The 18,998-nt window shown below is 32.9% G+C and overlaps 1 protein-coding gene across 1 annotated transcript; it reads left to right on the forward strand.

The window, feature by feature from the left end:
- The first annotated feature begins 1,072 nt into the window (after positions 1-1,072).
- Positions 1,073-16,188, forward strand: ChT (choline transporter). The gene is made up of 9 exons (XM_090102234.1): positions 1,073-1,238; positions 2,414-2,521; positions 4,521-4,676; positions 7,356-7,654; positions 7,847-7,976; positions 8,122-8,320; positions 8,519-8,653; positions 13,884-14,156; positions 14,873-16,188. Exons 1-9 carry the CDS (start codon positions 1,073-1,075, stop codon positions 15,189-15,191), a joined length of 1,785 nt encoding a protein of 594 aa, XP_089958360.1. The 3' UTR covers positions 15,192-16,188.
- The last annotated feature ends 2,810 nt before the right edge of the window (positions 16,189-18,998 follow it).

Genomic DNA, 18,998 nt, shown 5'->3' on the forward strand with positions numbered 1-18,998 from the left:
CGTAAAAGACGTTCGCTGTGTGTGAGGGAGGCGCTACTGCTGGCTTTTTGTATAAGTAAGTAAGTAAGTAGTAAGTAAGTGTTTTATTCATCATTTCTATCTTACACGTGAGGTTAAAGGTCAAGAGCTTAGAAGTAGAGTTTGTGGGCATAATGTCAAGTTATATGAGGAAGTGAGGAACCGAATACATTTTAGTTGACAGTAACGTTCTTCAACCATTAGGTAATCGCCAAATATATAAGAAATAAAAATAGGTGACAGTTACCCTCATTATGTATTAAGTTCATGATGACATTTAAATATAACGTGTGTTAAAACTTAAAAGCTCATATTTGCTCATACCTTCTCTCTATACATTCATTTTAAATGTAAGTAGTACTTATTTAAATGATCAAAGCACGATTTTCATTGAAGATTCGCCGACGGAATGAAACTAATTATTATTATGTAAATCAGAAAACGACACTCAATGTGTAATTGTGCAAAATCGTAATAATAGCTGCGATTGAAATAGGCCAAGTGATGATACAATATTGAATTGTTACAGTCACGAAGTTGTGTGACAATTGATATGTATATTTAGAAATATTTATCTATAACTAGCGGTCCGCCCCGGCTTCGCCCGTGGTAAATATTTACGTTTTCTCTACATAAGAACCATCCTCGTACTTCAAGGAATATAATAAAAAAAGAATTATCGAAATCGGTTCAGCCGTTCTCAAGTTATGGGCTTACCAACACATTTTGGGATTCATTTTTATATTATAGATTACCTTATTTTAATAAGCCTTATATTAATGAAAAGTTTTATTAATAATTGTAGATATACTTACATATAGGTACATTAGAACTAGTAGACTTATTCTTCAAAGACTTAAAAATACTATAATTCGTCTATATGCTATCATTTTAATGTATTTCATAACAGAAAGGAGATTATTTAAGTAAGATTATAACCAAGAAAGGAACTGCTTTCGATAATAAAAAAGCTTTTTGATTACAAAAGAAGCTAAACACCATCCTGATGCATATAATTTTCTTGTTCAGATAAGGAGGGGGCAAACAATCCAAGATGATAAACATAGCGGGTGTGATCTCGATCATAATATTCTACGTGCTGATCCTGGCCGTGGGCATATGGGCGGGCCGCAAGAAGCCCGCCGGGGACCAGTCGGAGGAGGAGGTGATGCTGGCGGGCCGCTCCATCGGCCTCTTCGTCGGTATCTTCACTATGACAGGTAAATGTGGACTGTATGTGTTGGTTGGTTTGGTAGAAATTGGATTGAAGATGGCTTCACCACTAAGAGGGTTGGTGTAGATTTATTTAATTCGGGATTGGATTTTGATTGGCACTAAAAATTCAGTGTATATTATTGAAAGATATTGGGTATGTATTTGGAATAAGCATTATATAATTGGATGATTCTTAACTAGCTTAAATAAAATGAAAGAATAAAAAAGAGTTTATTTTCTCTTAGTTACATGAAATAAGTTTACACATTTTAACATATAAATAAATCTTAAGGTAGAAGCAGAAGAGAAATGTAATTTCTTTAATATGTAACGGGGAAGCTCTTACGTATTATTGGATTATGAAATAAATTAAACTTCCATTGTAAAAACTAAAATCTTTAATTTCTATTACATTTCTACAATTTTGTTATTTCTATAATTAATTTCCATAAATATTTGGAGTCAAGACCAAGGAATATTAAATTACTAAGTAAAAACCAATTTCCTTCATTTTCCCTGTTCAAATCGCAACCCCGTTTGAGTTCACAACCGCAAGTAATTGTTGTGGTCGGCCATTCATGTCGAAATTGTTTTATTCAAATACAGATGGACAAAAGCTTTTCAATTATATTCCATTGTAATAACACTGAGTATTTTCTTTTGTTTCTTAACTGAGTTAATTGTTATAACACGTGAGACGTCGGTTTACTAAATTATAAAATGTTTAGTTAATCACGTTTTAATTTCTTGTACCTTCTTCCTAAATTGTATAAGTTCATTACAATTCTAATAAAATAGTGAGTTTATATTTACAAAAGTCCCATTTCCTATAGAGATAAGTTAAAAAATACGGGAAAATGGGTGGGCCTTTATTTATTCCAATAGAATATAGATGAATGGTTTCTAGAGTCCCAGCATCGACAGAAAAAGACTGAAGACAGAAGTATGCTCTGTACCAACAAATTGTAGGAGGGTTATCGTGATGTCTAATACAGTATGTATATTTCCAGTGTGGGAAAGAAGAAGAAAAGAAAATGCATTTATTTTCAATGCTGGTGGTTGCTCATTTTGTCAAATTCATTTTGGAATTAGTATACTGTTATCAGATATTATGGTACGGGTGCAGGTCTATACACATAACTTTTCCTCTAGTAGTTAGTACACCATAGATATGTTGCAGCCACGTGGGTGGGCGGCGGCTACATCAACGGCACGGCTGAGGCGATATACACCTCGGGCCTGGTGTGGTGTCAGGCACCGTTTGGTTATGCGCTCTCTTTGGTGTTCGGTAAGTTATATTTTATATTTAGTATGACCTTATTTGTTAATATTTCTATGTAGCGTTTGGTTTTGATGATGGTTTGTGAATGGAAAGGAGGGCTTTCTACAATCACTGTTAGAGATGTAAAAAAAATGTATGCGTGTACTAGAGTACACACGTAAGAAGAAACTTCTTTATGACCTTAAAAATGTCACGAGTATGGCGTAACGCAAAAATGTCACACGTACGGCGTAACGCAAAAATGTCACGCGTACGGCGTAACGCAAAAATGTTACAGTAAATTTTTGTCCAACCCCGATAAAGAAGTTTCACTTCAAAAATTCTATCAATGTATTATTCAGTACGTGCGTTTATTGAATCATGATTGCCCTTTAATAATTTTATTACCAAAATATCATAGGAACAGAATCGATGTTTAATAAAATTGAGATGAAGATTATCAAAAACATAAAAGTAAAGAAAAGCAATTAACTGAATTTTAATGGATATAAAATGTCGCTAAGTCTTTGGAAATGTAATTCCGAAGTTATAAGACAATTTGAAGTAAGAAAACGAAAAATGATTACGATTTACCCCGCCCCAGCTCTACATTACCTACAGTTCAATATAATTATTAGGAAGAGCTTGTATATCTATAATATAAAAATGAATCCCAAAATGTGTTGGTAAGCGCATAACTAGAGAACGGCTGAACCGATTTCGTTAATTCTTTTTTTGTTATATTCTTTGAAGTACGAGGATGGTTCTTACGTAGAGAAAACGTAAATATGTACCACGGGCGAAGCCGGGGCGGACTGCTAGTTTTGAAATAAAACTGAGTCAAAAATTTGGTATCGTATCATTGATTAATGAATATTGTGTTTTATGTACTCATTAACGTTATCAATTTCATCTTTCAGCTATGATTTTAGTATGAAAATTATACTATTTATATTTTATATTTGAATATTTGAATGTCTTGTGAAAAGCCACACAACTATGCACCAAAACTACAACACCCTCATCGTTTGCCCTTTAACTTGAAGGTGACAAAGTTAGCTTTAAATTTGTGTCTAGATATATTTTTATAAGTAGTTTGGTCACGTGGCCATAGTGGAGAGCCCTTCGCACGTTCTGGGTTAACGAGGCGGGACGAGGGCCTCTTGTGAAATTATTAATTTCGTTGTTACCTTATATATGACGCTAATTCTTTAATTATTTTGCATTGTCAAGATCTCCGCCTTTGTGTTGTACTTGTGTGTTTAATTAGTTCGAAAATATGGGCACGGAATATTCATTATGACTTCAGTAGATATTGAACATGAGCAGAAGCGTAGCGTGCCTTGGCGGGGCCCCGTATAAAAATTTGTTTGGGGGCCCTTAGGAAGGGTAAAGATTTTTCAAAAAAGCGCACGTTGGGGGCCCGCTTGGCGCGGGGGCCCCGTATAATTGATACGGCAGATACGGCGGTAGCTCTACGCCCCTGAACATGAGTTTAATTAATCAAATACGTGATAAAACTTCAGTATTGTAACAATTGTTAGTCAATAAGATCTTTTTAGAAGAATTTTCATTAAGCAGCATTTTCATATTACATATTCCTTTTTCACAATTAGGTATTAGCTTTCACTTTATTATTGATAAAGTATAGGTAAGGCGAGGTATTCTGGGCTTCCGTAAATCTTTGTAGCATACTACGGATTTGCATAATTATTACCTACTCTAATTTTAAATGATGCGGGTTTGCTAATTTTCATACGTATCTGAATTAGTTAGTTTGGAACATGTTTTAATTGGTTGATGATGATTAGGTTAGCTAAATCGAAACTCGAAACTTTTCTCAAATCGCGTCTATTTTTGTATCGATTGGAAGGAAAAAAATTTTGTTAAAATAAAAATGAAAAGCTTACGTAGTTTTGATTATTTATTTGACTGTATCCACCATCAGCTCGTGATGTACCTTTCGGAATAGTTTTTATTCATTAATATTAAACTACGATGACCAACCTAAGATATATATTGTTAGGTGGTATATTCTTCGCGAACCCGATGCGCAAGCAGGGCTACGTGACTATGCTGGACCCGCTGCAGGACTCGTTCGGCAGCCGCATGGGCGGGCTGCTGTTCCTGCCCGCGCTGTGCGGGGAGGTCTTCTGGGCGGCCGGCATCTTGGCTGCGCTTGGTGAGTGAAGTATAATATTTACTAGCTGTGCTTCGCGGTTTCACCCTATAGCCTTCCTCGATAAATGGGCTATCTAACACCGAAATAATTTTTCATATCGGACCATTAGCTCCTAAGATTAGCGCATCCAAACAAACAAATAAACTCTTCAGCTTTATAAAATTAGTATAGATTAGCAACTCTGTTATTCAAATATCACAGATATGATTGCTCTATCTTCAAATCGGCGGCGTGTACCTATCTGAGAAAACAGTACCTTTAATAACAAGGGTGCATGATAAAATGATAATATACTACGTATAACTTATCTTGGAAGTATGATTTGATTCCGTTCAAATATAATATGTATTTCTTATAGTTAGTTGTGATTAAATATCTTTACTACAGCATTTATGGTATGTTTCGAATCCTTCGTCATTAAAAAAATCTTTAATAAGTGGAAAGGGAAAGTGGATAACGCTACAAGGAGAATATTCTGATATTTAAAACGTTCCTACAAATTATTTTTTACAAACCTGAATAAATCGTAGCGCTATTATTTTTTTATAAGTGATAAAAAAATAATTTAATTTAATATTCTACTTACTCATAAATACATATAATAAGATATAATCCTGCGAAACTTCATCGGATGAAATTGCTAAATGTCTTAATCCGGGTCTGGGCGAGATATACATAATAAAATATTCATAATAAAAGCATTAACATAGTAAAAGAGAGTCGCTGTGAGAGTGGCCTGTTGATCAAATATTCAGAAGACTTAGTCTGCTTCTATTTCTACGTAAAATGTACGAAATAATCGTATGTTACTAAACTGTTACTAAACGGACGATTAATGGCTATATTCCATGACATACAAATATGAGTGCTACGTCGTAGCAGTATTTTTATTGTTAGCTTTGTAATGCCTTTGAAATAATATCTCGTCATTAAATAGTGACTAATTACATTGTTATAGTTTTGGTATTGAGTTATGAATGGAACGTTTGTAAATGAATCAATTATATATTTAAAATCCGGCGGTTTAATTGGAAGGATGCATTTTTTCGGGTATTGCACAAGAAACTTTAAAACATAAACTTTACGGTGTTAAAATAGCAAATTACATCATATTCATAATTTGATAAAAAAGTAGCTATCCTTCCTAATTTATAATAAACCATAGTTGATTCAGTAAACTGGTAAAACATCTTAATTTTCTTACAAAACAGATGAAATAAAATTGCCATAATATATTCTACAGCGGTTGAACGTTCCTAATGACTTATGCAATATATCCGTGAATACAAATTGGTGCACGTAGAGAATTCCTCAGTGAAACAATTCTATTTCGGTCAAATGTCAAGGACACTTCGGAAGTTCTGTGAAATCCTTTCTAACAAAGCAAAGCATTGAAATGTGCCTGGAATTATTTATAAAGCAAAATTGGCGACTAAAGGCCAGCTTTGTGATCTCAAACGATATCTGTGTTTGAAATACATAAATGTATTTGTGGACAGATTGTTGGAGTGGCCAATTATTATGAATACAAACAAGTAAACGATTTTTCACAAGATTTTTTTAATGAACTGCGTATATTGGAAGACAGAGCGTTTTAAACTCTACAAATTGTATTTTTTTGATTAGTTGATGTTTATAATGCGTACTAACGTAATAATATTTTAAATAATGTACTTTATGAGGATTGCATAAATAACTACGTCCGTCTATTTATTTCTTAAAAACAATCGGATAAATTTTAATAGAGTATAGGCAGATAGAAGATATTATAAGTAGAAACTATAATGCCTTTCCTTTAAAATGGACGAAGTCGGGTGTCAGCTAGTTTCATATATATATAGGTAAGCTAACTATAACCACTATAACTTCATCGTGTGGTTTGACGCAGTCTGTGATGTGAGCGGTTGCAAAATATTGATTTTATGTTTGAAAGCATCTCTTTGTATTCACTTGAGTTAGCTTGTGAGCTCTCAGCTAGATTCTCATTCCAATAGATTTCTAATGCGATGTTGCAGCTCGTTAATTTGCCTGTTTGAACAACGTGTACTATTTGTTTAGTCACGGGTAAATGCTAATGAGCTATGATGTTTTTATAACTATAGAGTGAACATTTTTTATGGATAATGAGCAGATTTACTTAAATAAATGAATATTAATATAATTATACTTTAAAATAGGAGATATATTAATCCAGTTTATCTTTTACGTTTATGTTTTATATTCATGTTACTTAAAATAATAATATTTAAGAATATTAAACTTATTATATTAAATAAAACTTTTTCATTATAAATATATGACAAAGAAATACGATGTTCTTCGTCAAAGAAAATAGAAAATATTTATTTCAAGTTCTTTGTACATAATAATTACTTGTTTATGATATTTTTGTGATTATTTAAAATTCTCTTTGATTTTCGACAATGAATCGTTTTCTTTGCTTATTATAAAGAAGAATAAATATTGAATGATATTTTATTATTACTCAAGGACAACTCTCATTATCTAAAATTGCGTCTGATAAAATACAAAACTCTCAACAATATATTTCGTTTATGTCTGTTTTATTACTCTTATCCACTTTAGTATTTTGTGTTCATAATAATTTTGTATTCACGTAAATCTCATAAACGCTTATCAGAACCACTCATTTAGGGTAAATTACCATTAATTTTGTAGGTGCCACCCTGGTCGTTATCATTGACATGGACCACAAGACATCAGTGATCTTCAGTGCCTGTGTGGCCGTGTTCTACACCCTTTTCGGAGGGCTGTACTCCGTGGCGTACACCGACGTCATCCAGTTGTTCTGCATCTTCATTGGGCTGTGGATGTGCATCCCGTTCGCGTGGGCCAGCCCGCATGTGAAGCCCCTCAGTTCCATGGAAGTGGACTGGATTGGCAGAGTCGATCCTGATTATTACTGGTTCTACGTGGATTATGGCTTGCTGTTGATCTTTGGAGGGATTCCTTGGCAGGTAAGGATGTTCTTGTCTATGAATATATAGGTTTATTTATTATGTATATTTTTATTAAATAGAAGTTAGAACCTACCCTGTGTGTTTTTTGACTTGATAGATAGCGTTACAATTGTAGTCTATTATATGTGTATCAATGTATTTTTTTTAAATATAGAATACGTATTTTTCTTATAATAACGTATTGCATAGGTATATTTCCAACGCGTGCTGAGCAGCAAGACAGCGGGGCGCGCCCAGGTGCTCTCCTACGTGGCGGCCATCGGATGCATCATCATGGCTATCCCGCCAGTGCTCATTGGAGCTATTGCTAAGGGAACTGGTAAGTTATATCTCCACTTTTTTGAAGAATTTCTCTTGGCTCCTTTTCTTGAATCCTGAAAAATTTATTCCTAAGAAAATTGAGTCATTTGTTAATTAATGCTATGTAAAATTGGTGAAGATTATCTAGCCTTTTTGTTATTTAGCATGGAACGAAACAGATTTCCACGGCGACCTGACTCCAGAAGGCGACCTCACCTCGGACCAAACATCAATGATCTTACCATTGGTACTCCAGCACTTAACGCCGAGTTTTGTGTCCTTCTTCGGGCTTGGTGCCATTTCAGCAGCTGTGATGTCTTCAGCTGACTCTAGCGTGCTCAGTGCATCGTCTATGTTCGCCAGGTTTGTAAAGAACAATATTAATTCATGTTTTTGATTGGTACGTTAAGCTGCGTAATCATCTATAAAGATTGTACATAATATTGCGTGATTATTAAAATTATCATAAACAAAAACCATAAAGCTTCATCGTTTTTAAAACTGCATAAATAACGAGAGCGCTTTAAAAGATACATCTCTACACATTCTTTTTCGCAACAGGAACGTATACAAGCTGATCTTCAGACAGAACGCTTCAGAGATGGAGATCATCTGGGTGATGCGTGTCTCCATCCTGGTAGTGGGCGTGCTGTCCACCATCATGGCGCTCACCATACCTTCCATCTATGGTCTATGGTGAGTCTAGTGCTTTTTACTTGTTGAATACACCGTGCCTAGCAGCAGTACCCTATAATTTGGGAGAAGAAATTTGTGCTTATATACATTTTTTCGTGTTTTCAGCGTGTTATTTGGAGCGGTTTATGCTGCTTTCGTCAAGTTTATTTCTTTCATTTATACTTTATTGAAATCGAGTTTTAAAACGTGTTGTTTTAATGAGCTTTTAATTAATTTTATCTTTGAGGTTTTATACAGTATCAAACTATTATCTATTTTGCAATATTAAGCTTGAAATATCGTCGTGATATATGTAGTTGGTTATGTTTAAGATTGACTAATCAAAATTAAATCAGCGGATGTTCATGCGAAAATTGCACGAAGTGTATATCACGTGAGACAATCTCCAAATAATTGTGGCACGTTCATCACAGTAGGTGGCGGAGTGTGGTCACAAAATGGGTTTATGGTCGATTGTGATCGTGACGGCTCCATTAGCTTTCGTAACGGAGACGTGCCGGCCGCGGCAATGGATACCTTCACATTTGCGGCCCATAAGCGCGTTTTATGTTCCTCGCACGCAGAGATTACGAATTTAATGAGCTTTAATGATTTTCCAGTTGCATATGTATTTAATTTTTAATGATTTGGGGACAATTTTGACATCGATTGCAAAGCACAGTACAGTTGAAGCTATCATTCTCTCTTGTTTATTCATTTGATAATAATATGATTATTTCATTGAATATATTATGAATGAAGTAATGAAGTATGTCGTGTGCGATACAATTATAAAATATGTTGAACGACAAAATTGATTTAATTACATACGACTGTTAAGTGTACAAATAGTTCATTAGTGTTTTAATTTGTGACACGCTATTGTAATAGCTTTGTGGATTTTTATTATTTACCATTTGAATAAATTGCAACTTTTAGCAAAACTTTTCAGATTTTTTGTGGAAGTACCTAATAAATTTACATCTATGGAGCATATCTGATTCTACTAGTAAGGAGGTGAAGAAAATTGTTGCTATTATGATTTCGATTTTCGAGTAACGAAAATATTTTTATTATTTTCAATATTTCGTAATATTTGTACCTAACTATATCTGAACTTAAAAGATATAGGTATACATATCCAATTCACACCGTCTAGGATTTCTGTGGTAGAGCATAATATGTAGTAAGTAGTTGTAGGTAGTATTATCTAAATATAACGATTAATCTGTAATCCCGCTATACACGGGGAATAGAGAAAATCAGAATCCCGTCTTTGAGGGGTTGGAAGCCCTAGTTATCAAGGATATAATATTATGGTAAATTATCCTTATTATAGATTTTTAGTTTCTAATTCCAGTAATGAAAATATGTATGTTACACAATAATATGTAATTCCAACATCGTTTTAATTAAGCTTATAAGCATAATATAACCGAAGTAATAAAATTGAAGAGTAGATATTAAAAGCTAGAAAAACGTGTTGATAAATTATAATTAAAATAAACTCAAGTCACAAAGATGACGTATAACTTTTATATGAGTACCTATTAGGGCTTTTATAAGCCAAAAATAATTAATTGTCAACCCTAGATGATCACGATAGTCATCCAATTATTGGATTGCGTCACCAACGCGTCCTCCCGTCGCACGACGTGTCACATCGCACACCGAATGTCGCAGATTACGGTCTAGATGCATTGATGACCTGAATTCTATTCATTGCAGTGTTATGTTCGACTTCGATCTAATTGTTTGTTGATTGTTGTTATTCATTATTATCAATAATTGTATTTTCTTATTGAATCATCGTATTGAGATGTTATTTAATAGTTTAAAATAGATTTAATAGTATAATATCAATTAGCAAAAAGCTGAAATAATCTTAAATTGTTATGTTAATAATATTATCTACCAGAGTAGGATAAAGTGATTTATTAACGAGCAATCTCACACATCGTTGAGAGATTGCATTTATATTACAGAAGCGAAGTTTGAACAACAATATAGGTAGGTATTAAAATTCGATAAATTCTCTATAATATGTTAACACAAAAGAAAACTTCATATTTGGCTTTCCAAATATTAAAATATTCAAATGAACACAGATAGGTTTTCTTTATGCTCTTTGTGTACACAATAGCAATTACATGTGTGAAATATTAAAATATAATTCCCGAGTCAGTTACCGCGCTGCCCGCTCGCGGCTGATTGAAATCTAATCCTTGTCTCGTGTATATTATAATAATACGTGAGAATGAATGCAGTTAATTTATCTTATTATTCGGAATACGCAATTAGATACATGCATAACGTTTACATAGTGGAACGGCGATTTAACGATTGACGGATATCGGCTCTATCATCTCTACTTTTAGAAATAAATAAATATAGCTAGTACATGTATGTAACGTATGAAATATGGATATTGGATATAATACAATATCTTTATAAAAAGTAATGAAATGGAATCTTTATTTACAGGAATTACAACAAAATGAAGTGGGATTATAGTTTTTTAAGGCATCTAAAAATTGCAATACTAACTTTATATAAGTATTGTGATAGTTTGGTTTTGAAAATACATGTGTTTTTATTATTGAATCAAAGCATTTATACTACATAAATATAAAGAAGAAATAACATATTACTGCTACGTTTAATTTTATCAAAAGTCCCATGGATATATTGCACGATTACGACTGGCCAAAGATTTATGTGTTACGAGATAATGTCACAAACATGCGATGTGCTCTAATTATATTGGTTTGCGGTTAAATGTCACCCGTTACCTTCAAATAAATACGAAGGGATTTGGAACGCAATTTGTCTTCATTTTGTGATTTATAATAATCCTCACTAATATTGTGTTAATATGGAGACGATGATGGTAACGATATGGAGTTATTGAACAGTGTAGGTAATAAATAAACATGAAACAAATATTTTTCTGCTTAACACATTCATGTAACGATCAAAGTATAAAACGCTGTAGCAGTTTATAGTCCATAAAAGATTTTAATTCAGTAGGCTCGCGTAAATTCTTCCGATAGATTATTTTTAATCATGCATAAACGCAACCAATGTAAACGGACGTTTAAAAAAATGGTTGCCTGTAAAGTCGGTTTTACGGGCGAAGATTTTACGTGACAACGTCTTTTTCTCGATCATAGTTGAGTGGGAGAGAGACGCAAGGCATTCGGCTGGCCTATCTCTCGTTCGGTGACTCATCGTAACGTTACCGAGCGTTACACTTTTTCATAAGTGACTCCCAGTCGCAACCTAATTTAAGACGTTGTCACGTCAAAAAAGCTCTTGCTTTTCCCGTAAATATTTTATTAGGTACCCATACTCGAATTACTACCACTTTTCTGTGTTTTATAATGTAGCAAATAGAAATATAGGGAAGTTATGCTCATCCGATCATCAGCTCATAATCCAATCAACGCTTCCTGCAAATGTATAATATGTAGATACTTCTAATGACCTATAGGCTTTTTTGTAGTCATTTATGCAAATGTTATTTCACTGTGATATAATATGATTGAGAATTATTATGTTTACTCTTCTATTCAATATAATTATCATATAATATACTTACTTATTTAAGAATGAGTTTGCAAGCGTGTTCTACTATTACATATCTTTACATAGGTACTTTTTACAATTTTCTCATTTGTACAGACATTATTGATCATAATCAAAGACCATATTCATCGTACTAGACGTTTAAATGGTACGTTGCAAATATATTTATTATCTAGAAGTGCTTTTTTTATTACTCCTCTTTCTTTCCTAAAGTATAACAACTACGTTAATTAAATGTGCTGGACTCTCCTTTTTGTGGCACAGAGCCTAAACTGCACGGCACGATATATAGGATAATTGAAATATTTACTTAGCTATAACAGACATGTATTTAATTCACTTAATAGAAGGGTTGTTGGCGTCAATTACCACAAAATCACGTTTATTTAATAAAACTGATAACCTAATTAACGTCCCTTCAGTTTTGAACTAAATCACGATTCAATTTTAATAGAATACGTGATCGCTTTTGAAGTATATAACTAATATGAAGTTATTATACAACGTCTAGTTTACCTAACAGAAATAACACAAACCCGCTCGTGCATTATTATTTCATTATATGTACAGTAACAAACGAGAACAAAAAGGATTTTGAATTTGATGATTAAAATTCAATTAAACTGCAACAGAGATGTGTTTCAATTTCAGCGATTATTCTCGGGTTTTAGAAACGATAAAATAATTATGTTGAACTTTGAAGAGGATACTAGATTAAATTTTTATGTTATTTCTCAGTAAAAGTATGCATCTGGTTCATCACCACGTTGTTTGAGTTTGTTTGTACTATATTTTTGACCTGTCTTGAAAAAATCTTAATAGCCTCGAAGTAAAATATTGGAAACAGTTTCAGAGAACACATTTAGTCATTCTTAAACAAAATTATACATTGGAATGGAAGAATTGTATTGTTTAATTTCTCTTATTTCTATCATTATTAAATTGCAAAATCTCTACATCGATTAATAGAACATTAAAATATCTTCTTATTCCTCTGTGTATAACAGAGGAAAATCTCTAAATGAACTTAAAGTTGATATAATTAGTATTTTGTCTCCCTATATCTTGAAGGTAGATTTATAGATTAATCTTAGTATTACATTGACCTATGCGTTATGATACAGACATTTAACTCTGTTGTAACTAATCTATTACTCGGAATTACAGCAAAAACTTTAATATCTACAAGAAATCAGCTAAGCGATGACACTGGCTGTAACATTGTAACACTTTGAGTAAAAACCGGGGCTGAGGTCTAATAGACTCTGTAATGATACAATCGACCCAGTTTTACGAAATCCTTTATCATTTTGTTCAAATCCTTTAACGAATTCTTGTTTTAATCAAATTGTTATCGACATTGTCCTCTGTAAATAATATTAAAAAGCGCAGCGCGCTACCTTTCGCATGTGACGCTTCGATGCTCTTCGGGAATAAAATGTTGTTATGTGATTTTAAATATTATTTTAATGACGACAATGTCGATAATAGTTTGACAATGAAAAATGCTCTGCGCTGTGTCGAAAATGCTCAGCCCTTTTGTCTCAATTTGATATCAATAATTTCACATACATATTATTAAGATTTTATTGGTTAAAACAAATTTATCGTTGGGATATCATACGAATTCTTTGGGAAAATCTGTACCATCCTTTTTCTCTAGGTCAATGTGTTCAGACCTGGTGTACGTGATCCTATTTCCGCAACTGCTGATGGTTGTACACTTCAAGAAGTACTGCAATACTTACGGGTCGCTGGCGGCCTACATCGTGGCGCTGTTTGTGAGGCTCTCCGGGGGGGAGAAGCTGCTGGGGCTCCCCCCACTGATACACTACCCAGGGTGGGACGCGGAGAACGAGGTGCAGCTGTTTCCGTTCAGGACGCTGGCGATGTCGCTGTCGCTTTTCACCCTCGCGTTTATATCTTGGCTGTCCGTGTAAGTATTTGTGTTTCAGAAATATGGGGAAGGCGTGTGTTTGTGTATTGATAACGATTTTAGAATAGTATTTGTAAGGTTATAAGTTAGTAAGGTTTAGTTAAGGTAGTAAGGTTAAGTTGTTGGTAATAATTATTTCTAATTTAAAAGAAGTATGTGAAAATAAAACAGATTTAATGCACTTGGAGAACAATGCAAATACACCTGCACTTCATATTTCTCTTTGTAGAGCCAACCATTTAAAATACCTTTTCTAGTTTTTCCTTCTGTTTATTACAGCATTTTTGTTTGAGTTAATCTTGGAAACGTTGTAGAAAACTGAAGAAATATTCGAAGAACAAATATCCTCGCTCAGTTCATACGAAAGAGAAATGTTTAACTTTCAGTCCTTTGAGAGTATAGAAGGCGGACTTAGTTTATTTTCTTGTTATTAAATTTCTCCGAAGCTTTCAGAGAGTTATTTCTGAGATTTTATTTAAATATTTGTTATTTGATTTACGTTAATTATATAACGATATATACATAATATTTGAATTAATATCGAAATTAATTAATGCTTTCGTAAAATTAATAAGTCATGTTTTGCCTGTATACTTTCAATATTATAATAACTTGCGATATTATACCTATCTATGATTTATTGATCAGGCAAAGCTTTCGACGAGATATCTACGATATGTTGATCGTTGTCGTGCCTAAATAAACACTCCTTTTAGGTTCCTCTTCAACTCTGGCTACCTGAGCCCCGAGTCAGACTACTTCAACTGTGTTGTGAACATCCCTGAAGACATCCGGCGCGTGGACGAGCCCTCTGAGGCTGGAGAACAGATGTCAGTGCTTGGCGGAGTACCAGGCCGTCTGTATGGCGCCGCGTCCACGCTCGTGGGCCCCGACGAGAAGTCCGGCCGCATCAACCCCGCGCTGGAGACTGACGACGACGACCTCGACGACCCCAACGACGGCCCCACCCCCCTCTTCGGCAACAGCAGCGCCCCCCCGCCCGTGCAGCCGTTCGGCAAACAGACCGCCTTCTGAGACAACTGATGTACGTGAGTGTTTTCGATGGTTTTACGTAGTGACTGCACATGAATTAGAAATGATTTTCTATAAGCTGTTTTTGATAAACATCTAGATAATTTGTACACGAGTCGTGTCGTGTATGCGTGTGACATAGTACATAGCGTAGATCTGACCTTTTGTAGGTTTTAGAGCATCAGGAAAGTACGTGTTGGCAAGCTGCTATTTAACGGCCAAATTCCTATAAATAGGTACGGGGGCGACATACGATGCGACGCGTGTGTAAATGGCCTAAGTATGCTCAATGACGGACATCTTCCGAAGCACACTTGAATGCCAATATATTTTTATCTGAAGCGACAGAGCTGACTTAGCCCAGCAATACTCGTAGTGTAAATTATTCTGAATTTAAGAGAATTTATTTTGTAGTCGGACTAAATGTTAAATGGAGTGATAAAGTAACGCATACATATCATGTTGTGAATCGATGTTAGATTTATATAACTTATATATTATCTATTCTATTGATCCTTATTTACGTCAATTATAATAAGTGCGAGCACACAGACGTGCGGAAACGTGTGTTATATAACGAATTTCAAATATTCCGCTACATATCTACATATTATCGCTTATAAAATATATCTGCTAATGTTGTATTTAGTTGATAGATTAGAGTTTCATATTTTTACGATACATTTAAACGAGATTATATTTCATAAGTAAAGCGCAAAAATACATATTATGAAAATACTTTATTCTGTAAGTTAAAGTGTTTAGAGTTTTAGTATTTTTACACAGATTAATGATTATATTTCATATATATATTGTGATGCTAAACGAATTTTCGCACAGCTTTTTAGCGAAACAAGGTTTTGTAGACAGTCATCGATCTTTGTATTATTTAAGAAAGGCTAAAGAAGGCTAAATTTAAAATGCAGTTGATCAAAGAATGAAAAATATATTATCAGAAATGTGAACAAATAAACAAAATATTGAAAATTATGAACGATCGATGGCTAAAATTGATGATAATATTTGTGAAATTTAGCTTGAAAGTACAAATTAAAAATTAATTTATTAATTATTTAGTACAAAAATTGTGTAATTATTTCATGCCATCAATTTTTTGCCAAGCGAAATTTGAAATTGAAGTTTTTTAAATTATGGATAAAAAGAGTTTCCTTATTTTGCTTTCTTTTACAATATTATGGAAATCTTTAAATATATCAAATTAATATCTTCCAATAAACATAATAACTTGGTCTATTTGTCTTCGCGGATCAATATCTTCATAGACTAGAAGAATTCAGTATTAAATAAAAAAAGTATCCAATTCAACGAAAAATCTTGGTGTCATGAATGGACAAATGTAGTTTTAATTAATATCGGTGTTCAGTGTCCCTTCCCTCCTTGTAATAAACATCAATGTTAACTATGACGCTTTTAATATACCTATTATATGTATTTCAAAAATTGTAAAATCCTATTTATATCAATATTCGATGGTTTTATTGGCTTTTCTAAAGTATATTATATCGTTGATTATATTCTATAGATATAAATATGAATCCTGTAAAGTGGCGATGTATAATTGCTTGTAAAATGAAAGTGTTGAAAGTTAGGGTCAAAGTGCCTCTGAAAAGTTAAATTGGCTATGTTTTCGATAAATGTAATCGTTTGATAAAAATGATTTTTTAAAATGATAGTAGATCTAAGTCTACATATATACATGACGCCAAAAAAGGTATTAAACAAAATGATCAGGCAAATAGGCTATGTAATAATTGAAACTTGCGAAAATATGCAGTAACTATCAAAGTTTGATGATTTTTCACAAGAAAGTTGAAGTTACAAAAGTTTAAAAGCAAGAAACGATAGAAAAATCTAAATTGCAAGATTGCCATACTTATATGTTATCAAAAATGTGATATAAAAACTTGTGTAATAAATTGCGATGAATATATGAAGTAAATTATACATTGCTACTTAATATAGAGATGTGATAGTCGCTATCAGGCGATGAAACGATACATATCAGATTATTAAGGTAATGTGAACCTACGATAGACTTAGCAATGCATATCACTATATTTAAGTGTAGTATGTAATTATTGTTGTTTCGAAGTCGTTCTTACATCTATATGCAGACATGTAACATAATTTATTAATTTAGTTTGTTGAAGTTTGGTTTGATTTATATTTAGTTTTAAATAATATTTTATAGATGTTTATCGACTGTTATGATGTCTGTGTGTATGTGTATTTATCGTCGCGCATTTAACGTCTCTGTGTGAGTTGTGATAATTTATTTGAATAAATAATAAAAACTTTGATGTGTTAATTACCTAACTATTGTTTTGTTTTTAAAATCAAAGAAACGTCCTATTTATCTTTATGGATATTTATATTTTATTTGTAATTTGTCGTTAAAAAGTTCTATTTCATACTTACCTAACGTCAAATTTTATTCTCCATTATTTCATCAAGATATCAATCTCTCTTTTTTCTGTATATTTATGATGAGAGTATTTACATATATTTACACATCACAGAGAGTATTTACTTCAGTGAATAGTTCTATAAGTTAAACCTTTAAAATCAATAAGGAACAACACTTTAATTAGTTAATTATTAGTTAATTTTAATAAGTTGTAATGATGGTGATGATGGTGATGATGGTGATGATGATGATGATGATGATGAGATGTTAAATGTTCGACGAACCACGGCCGGGCCACTGTTAGATGTAGTATCTATTGACTTATTCCTAGTTCTTGTTGATCATTTGAAATGTGTATAAATGTGTAACGTTGTGACTTCGCAGTAATCTGCGTTACTAACAAAATATAGTATGTTGACTGGCTTCGTTTGTTTTATTTATAACCCGCCTTTGATTTTACTTTAGACTGCCTACTGGCTAGAGATTAACGCATAGATAAGCGTGACACCGAGGGTTCCTGGATTCGATCCCCAGTGGGAATTAAAAAGAGCGAAAAAAAAGGAGGTTTATCACCAACTTTTTCACTTTTCATAAATAATTGACCTTCACTTAGCTTTTGGGAGAAATAATTCGCTTAGGTAGATAGATAAATGTAGATTGAAGTGCGTAGTATTATTAATAGTTTTGGGTACAAAGATTATTAAAATTAGACTATATGAGATTGTTTGAATTTACCTGTTTAATTTAAACAAGCAGCTGAACAACTCGTCATTGATGTATGAATTACAACAAAACGTGAATAAAAGCTAGTATTGTGCAATAGATTACCTATGTTCTTGTTATTCATGTATCATGTATGTTATTTATGTTATGTTGTTATCTTGGTACCTAAGATACAATTTTATAAAGTTTCATCAAAATCAGTTCAGTAGTTTAAGTGTGATTTAGTCACAAACGTCTATACTAACTATCGTCTATATTAGCATATTCCTTACAACTACAGAATATTTACATGACTTGCTAACAAGTATATAATGCATAGGTACCTAATATATTATGTGTGTTGTGAGTTATGAACCTTAGCTTAGTTTCCTGAAACACTTATTCAGATTTTGGCTGTTTTGAAATAACTTAATTATCATCAAAAACAAATACCAAAAGCCACAAATCTATATAACACAAAAACAACCGGTTAACTACTTAATTAAAATAAATAGAGTAGATACGGTAAGTAGCGTAGAAGGTCAACCGAGGCAAGTGTGGCATAAATTTAAATGGTACAAATTATTTTTTTAAATATTTCGTTACCGTAATAGTCCTATGCCGATATTTTAATTTTAATACATTAATTATTCATTTGTTCAATATTTTAACAATGATTT

Source organism: Colias eurytheme, chromosome 5 (genome assembly GCF_061535395.1).
Source record: "Colias eurytheme isolate Ceu_HAF_F1 chromosome 5, ilColEury1 Martin Lab GWU primary, whole genome shotgun sequence".
Lineage (NCBI taxonomy): Eukaryota > Metazoa > Arthropoda > Insecta > Lepidoptera > Pieridae > Colias > Colias eurytheme.

Bases quoted from the DNA above. Each gene is read 5' to 3' on its own strand.
- ChT (XM_090102234.1), top strand. From the start codon at position 1,073: ATGATAAACATAGCGGGTGTGATCTCGATCATAATATTCTACGTGCTG. The intron at 4,677-7,355 runs GTGAGTGAAGTA...TTAATTTTGTAG, and splicing joins CGGCATCTTGGCTGCGCTTG to GTGCCACCCTGGTCGTTATC. The intron at 8,654-13,883 runs GTGAGTCTAGTG...CTTTTTCTCTAG, and splicing joins CCTTCCATCTATGGTCTATG to GTCAATGTGTTCAGACCTGG.